General features: G+C 39.9%; 1 protein-coding gene and 1 pseudogene across 3 annotated transcripts in view; one reads left to right on the top strand and one right to left on the bottom strand.

Annotated features, from left to right (window-relative positions):
- The window catches only part of Rasa2 (RAS p21 protein activator 2), a 98,583-nt gene that overhangs the window by 43,788 nt on the left and 48,213 nt on the right, over window positions 1-6,582 (bottom strand). For all 3 annotated transcript variants that reach the window (XM_021206080.2, XM_029542899.1, XM_029542900.1), the window contains 2 exons: window positions 4,640-4,723; window positions 2,311-2,383 (listed from right to left, as the gene is read on the bottom strand). In XM_021206080.2, the coding sequence (XP_021061739.1) occupies window positions 2,311-2,383; window positions 4,640-4,723 (157 nt within the window). The remainder of the gene's footprint in view (window positions 1-2,310; window positions 2,384-4,639; window positions 4,724-6,582) is intronic.
- Window positions 6,157-6,582, top strand: part of LOC110327268 — a 626-nt pseudogene continuing 200 nt past the window's right edge.

Here is a 6,582-nt window from a genome sequence, read left to right on the forward strand (position 1 = left end):
ACTCTGATCACTTCTTTCTTGTCTAAGATTGTCCTTGGCCTCTCTCTCTTCTTCCCTCTCTCCTTCCCTCCCTTCCCCATCCCCCCGCCCCCTCCCCTGCCCTAGTCCCAGAAGAGTTCTTTGCACTCGGTTTACCTGTGGGCTAGCCTGCTACCTCTTGCTCTCTGTTCTTCCTTGGAATTTGCACAGGTAGTTCTCCAAGGTTGTTTTATTTTGTTCTAAAAGTAACTTAAAGCCACACCATGTTGTCTGGCTTACACAGTGCTATCACATCTCTTGACTCAACAGACTGCTGCTTTGAGGCAGGCAGAGCTAGATTTATTACCCCCACTTTAAAACTGAGGAGGCGACAGTACAAACTTCATCAGCACGTTTGAAGCGGAATGGTTAGTAAGTACCAGAGCTGCACTTGGGTTCTCTGCTGCATCTTCACTGTTGGCTCTCCTGACTCTGTAACAAATCTTGTATTGTGATCCATAGTTAACACCTACCATGTTTCAGTCATGAACTGTCTGATTTGTTTTCTGAGATAAGGTGGTCTGAGACTGGCCTTGACTCTGCTCTTCCTGCCTACACCTCTCAAGGACCGGGACTGCATCCATGCACCACATCTGACACCTGGTGGAGGAATTTTACATAGACCATGGATGCTTTTTGATTTCTTTCTCTCTTTTCTTCCACGATCAGTTATCTGGACTTCTGCCCCCTCTCAGCTCTTTGAACCCTGACAACCTAAGTCTCTAGGCACCTGCCAACAGATTTGGTTACTTCTTTCAAGTTCAATGGCTAAAGTTAAAGGACCGCCAGACAGGCACAGGAAGGTCTCATTTACCAGTTTATTCCATCTTTCTACTTTTTTCTGGTTACTTTACTGAACTTAGTTAAATCTTTACTTGATGTTCTTTGGGTATAACTTTCAGTTTTTCTGTCTCTGTGCCCAAAGTGTTCTGTCTCTGTAATATTATCTCTGTTCTTGAAAATTCTAGTTTTGGACTGTTTTGACCCTGAGCTCAAGAGAGGGTGCTACACATTATAGCTGTGTACATGTACCAGTGTGTGCTTTCTTATGTCTTGCTCTGGTTGTACTGAACATACCTGTCTTTATAACCAATCTAACAAAGGACTAGATGAATAAACATTTTAAGGCCTGATAGGTAAATTGGTAAGGCAAACATTTCTGACCTCAGCTTTCATAAAGTTACCTGCTTGTTACAGGTTCTTCCTAAACAGTAAATTTCAGCCCATCTGAGGTGTAAACTATGTGCAGTGAGTGACTTTGGACAGGAGCTTTTAAAATTGTCATCTTCTTCACATTCTCATGGCTAGACCTAAGAGCCATTAATAAATGTAGAAAATGGCACCGAGTCCTCAGTCAGGAAAGGAAGCTTCTTGACTAGTAGGTTTTTCCTGTCCCCCCCCCCCCCAGTTTCTTATGTCACCTTTGGCATTTTCTTCAGCTCATGCTCCTTGTTATTAAAGAACAACAATCAGGCATGAGTTGCCCTCTCCAAAACAGAGGAAAAAACAAAAGAAAAACTTCAAGATGTAATTACCCACTTTTACAACCTGTTCTCACATCTTAATAGCAATTGCAACTTGTTCTGCTATTACAACCTTTTAGATAATTTGATTTTTAGATTTTTCTATAGTCTTCAATTAATATGAAAAAGGACTAAATACTTTAAAGAATGCCAAAGCACTTTTTTGGGGCAATTTCAAAGCAGCTGAAGATGCAAGCTTGGTGGTCCAGTGGTTAGGACTCACTCAAGGCAGCTGGAGATCTGCATGAACAAGCTACATCTACAGAGTAAATTAGATTATGGAGAACTTAATGGTAAAAAGGTCTAATCACAAAGTGTTTCAAACTCTCAAAGCAGTCTCATATTTGGCAGATTTGCTATTGTTTTCCTTATAAAACTACCCTTCCACAGGTACGGAAGACAGGGTTTATAATTAATTGATCATTAATATTAACTGAGAAAAGGTTTCAGATCTTCTCAGTGGTAATATTTAAATTTCTATAGGTTTTCTAACAGTCTGCTCAGAAGTCACTATGTGTCAGGTAGACTGGAAAGTGTGGGGAGGCTCTCAAGGGAGCTGTGACAATGTGACTACAGGGTAGGGGTTTTAGCCCTCCCTACTTCCAAACCAAGCAGAGATACATGTGTGACATTATGGTTCTACTGCTTTCCGAATAGAGATTATTAGCTGCATTAATTAATAAAACAATTACTATGGCTATGGTTTACAAAATTAAATCAACTAGAATTACATATCAAACATTAACATTTATATAAAACGAGAAATTACCTCAAAATAGAAGACTTCATTGAACTGCGGATTGCTTGTTTTCTTCTTTACTTTCGTCTTCTTTTGGTCATTCCTGTTCCAATGTAGTAGAGTTATACCTTGTAGAACTTAATAGTACACAATTATAAAACAAGCTATTCCCAACTAGGATGCCTAACCTCTGCCTACATTTTAGGACAACTGAGAGAAGACAATAATTTACATATTATGCAAAGGAAAAAAGCCAAGGCTGTAAACCTCACAAACTTGAATCTGATGAATATCATACACAGGATACAAGTTTTACATATCTATGCATGGCAAGATTGGGTTACTGTCTCCATGGCTGTGAGAAGCTGATTGCAAATGATCTTTGACATTTAAAAACACATCCTATTACACCACCAGCAGGAGTGGTGAGAAGAAAGGCGTAAGCCTCCAAGTGCCTTTACTGACGCTGGAACACCTGAGAAGCATGAAAGGTAACTCTGAACCCAGTTTACTTCTGGGGGCTGCAGCCAGGACAGAAACTTACAAAGACAAGAAAAAAAAAAAAAAAAAGCCTGCTAATTCTCAGTGAATGTACAAATTCAGAGGCAGTTATAAAGAAATGTACTGGAAGTCTTTGTCTTTGACTAGACTCAACCAATGGGAAATGTCTGTGCAACTGTAGTATAATAGCAAAATCAACTGTGATTAAAAAGTTTTGGGTTGGAGAGATGGCTCAGTGGTTAAGAGCACTGGCTGCTCTTCTAAAGGATCTTGGTTCAATTCCCAGCACCCTCATGGCAGCTCACAACTGTCTATAACTCCAGTTCCAGGATCTGGCACTCTCACACACACATACAAGCAGGAAGAACACCAATGTGCATAAAATAAACATAAACAGATCTTAAAAAAATAGTTCCTGTGGAATGTTACTTTAAAAGTTCCACTAAAGAATTTGTCATGAGATAGAAATCATTAAACAGAAACCAAGAGCAACTTCCTGAGTTGAGAATATCTCTCTGGTAGAGTAACTGCTTAGTAACAATAGTCTGGTACAATGACAGAACTACACAAGAAGTTTACTCCAAACAAGCAGCTGTTTCCCTTCTCATTTCTCTGTGAGACATGGTTGTAAGTAGTGCGGCTGGCCAGAATTTGTGATCCTCTACATCTGCCACTCAGGTACAGGGATTATCATTATGCTTCCAATATCCAGTGAGGTTGAATATTTTAAACATTGATGGGAAAAGCCCTTTGGCAGCATTTAATGCCATATAAAATTTTGCTTTTAAATTTAAAACCAATCTGTAATAATAGCATATCAGTATTTCAGCTCCATGGTATCAGGTGCTTTGACACACACACACACACACACACGCACACGCACACGCACACACGCACACACACACACGCACACACACGCACGCACACACGCACGCACACACGCACATACACGCACACACACACGCACACACACACACGCGCACACACACACGCACACACTTTTTATGACTTTATGACTAAAGAAACAAAGAATAGAGCTTTAGGTGATAAAGGGGAGTTAAGGTGATAAGGATAAGGGATAACAAATTTTGTGCTTTTGTTTCTTGATTCGAACAGCTTTAAGTTGCATACAAACTCCAGACTAGTCAGTCTTGTAAAGAAACTACAATGATGTTATCTAATATAGATACTACAAAGTGTTACTGGTTTTTCATAAATTATAGACCAATTACTCAACATCATGCTGCACTTCACTATAGTCTGGAACCTCAGTAGTTCTTCTAGAGTTTGGAACTCTCTTCATAAAGCACCGACACCATGAATAGAAAAGGCAGTTCTCAGTTCTAAGCGGCTTTCAGATACTGGTATGGAAACTGCTTTGCTATTTTGAGTTGATATTCACTAAAATGTGATTTTTTTTACTTATATAAAATTGAGGGTATTTGAAAGTAAGAATGTTACTAAGTAAAGGCAGATGTATATGATTTGGGTTTTTTTGTTTTAGATCTTGGATGGCCTGTAGTTTGCTATATAGACTAAGGTGGCCTTGATTCACAGAGATCCACCTGCCTCTGCCTCCCAAACACTTCAATTAAAGGCATGCATTCCCCATATCTGGCCCAGGAATATACTTTAAAGTACTTTTACAATGGTGTAAGACTGAAGTTTTCAGCACAGCCTAATAAGCACATAGCAGATCTGAAGTGACACCCAGAATCTTTCTGTGATAACAGAATCAGTTGTTCACCAAGTGTGCTCTAGAACTTACTAAAAATTATTTTAAAGCATGATTTTATGTCAGTTACTCAGCACTTGATCTAAGAACCGAAAATCCGGTAACAATTCAATTAAGCATTACCTAGAAGGGCCCACGAGGGAAACTGTTGCATAAGGATCACAGCTTTGTCCATTTATGAGAGGCAACCCATGGCATGCCTTGATGCTAAGGTAGAATAAAACAGATTTTAAAATGTTAGAGTTAACATCATAACATAGTATCTACCCCCTCTCCCTCCTTTCCTTCTTGTGGACTGGGAACAGTCCCTGGTTTTAGTCATATACACAGGGCAAGTGCCCTGCAACTGAGCTGAACTCCCAAACCTAAAACACTACCTTTCAATAGAAATCCATATATTCAAAGACTGTAACATTGTTACCATTTTTGTAGTTCCAATGTATCAACTACTCCAAATGATGTATTTACTTATTTACATGAGTACTTCCCAAAGAGAACCACACAGCAAGGACAATCGGTACTCAGACCAGCATAGCACAGTTCTTCCTGGGAAATGCTCAAGGTACATTTTGTGGTTTGATAATACATCAAAACTGCTGTGGCTTCTAAAACGGAAAAGAAAGTGGTGTAGCCTTACATGAGAAACTACAAACCAGGCCAGCTCTGTGGCACCATATCCTCTGCTAAAGCATGAATGACACACAAGGAAATGGTTGTGGTTTTACTTAAAATCTGATTCATAAATATAGGGCAAGTCTCACATAATTCTCCAGACTTGCATGCTGACTCTCAACAGCAGTTCCTATATCACTGCACAAAACGTTCTCTGTACTACAAACCCAAGGCTGTCCAATCTACTGTATGGATTATGGTTGTATTTATAGCAAGCAAAGAACACAATCTAATGATGTGATTCTCAAAGCTCCTCAGTAATTATTACTAAGTTAGTTAGTTTAAGTCTAAGTCTCATTTCCTGCTCCCTCACAGGAGCTCATGAATGCCAAGTGTTTTGTTGTTTCTACAAACCCCTACTGAGCAACATCCTCTACTTCTCTCTGAGACTCACTCATGGGTGAACTGCAAATGATGTACTGCCAAGTAAAGAGAAAACTGACAACAAGACTCATTTCTGCTAAACTGGGCATCAAAAATAAAATTCACAAATTTTGAAACTAACCAAAAAAGTACAGCCCAAAGAAATATTTTGGGGTTCATATTTTCCCACTAATGGCATTATTCATAAACCACCAGTTTTATTCTGTGGCTGGGTGGGCCTCTTGCAAGCTCTATGATATATGCTGTTCTCATCTGTCTGACAAAGCTTAAAACCAAATTATAAACAGAATGAATTGCTTCCAAGTAAGTTAACTGATACCTAATAACCAATTCAAGTACATTCCAGGAACACAAAGTACTTAGTGGCTTCCATGTCCACTGCAAACAATGAATAAACATGGCCTACAGTGAAAAGAAAAACTACCAAGCAGAGGCAGGAACGACAGAAGGAACTGTCGACAACAACACAGAAAACTTTTACCTCACACACCACAGGCACCGAAAACCTTAAAAAATAAAGGTCTAGGGCTCAATTCTCTCCTAAGCTATGTGTCTCCACCCTCTCAAACTGTCATTCCACAAACATGGATCAGGTAATGCAGTTTGTTGAGTCAAGTCAGGAGTTTGTAAAGGACTCAATTCAGTTGGTTAAAAGATGCACCAAACCCGACAGAAAAGAATTTTCCAGAGGGCTAGTGAGATGGCTCAGCAGAGCGGGTAAGGGCACTGACTGCTCTTCCAAAGGTCCTGAGTTCAAATCCCAGCAACCACATGGTGGCTCCCAACCACCCATAATGAGATCTGACACCCTCTTCTGGTGTGTCTGAAGTCAGCTACAGTGAACTTATGTATAATAATAAATAAATCTTAAAAAAAAAAATAATTAAAGAATTTTCCAGCCGGGCGTGGTGGCGCGTGCCTTTAATCCCAGCACTCGGGAGGCAGAGGCAGGCGGATTTCTGAGTTCGAGGCCAGCCTGGTCTACAAAGTGAGTTCCAGGACAGCCAGGG

Source organism: Mus pahari, chromosome 10 (assembly GCF_900095145.1).
Source record: "Mus pahari chromosome 10, PAHARI_EIJ_v1.1, whole genome shotgun sequence".
In the NCBI taxonomy this organism is placed as follows: domain Eukaryota; kingdom Metazoa; phylum Chordata; class Mammalia; order Rodentia; family Muridae; genus Mus; species Mus pahari.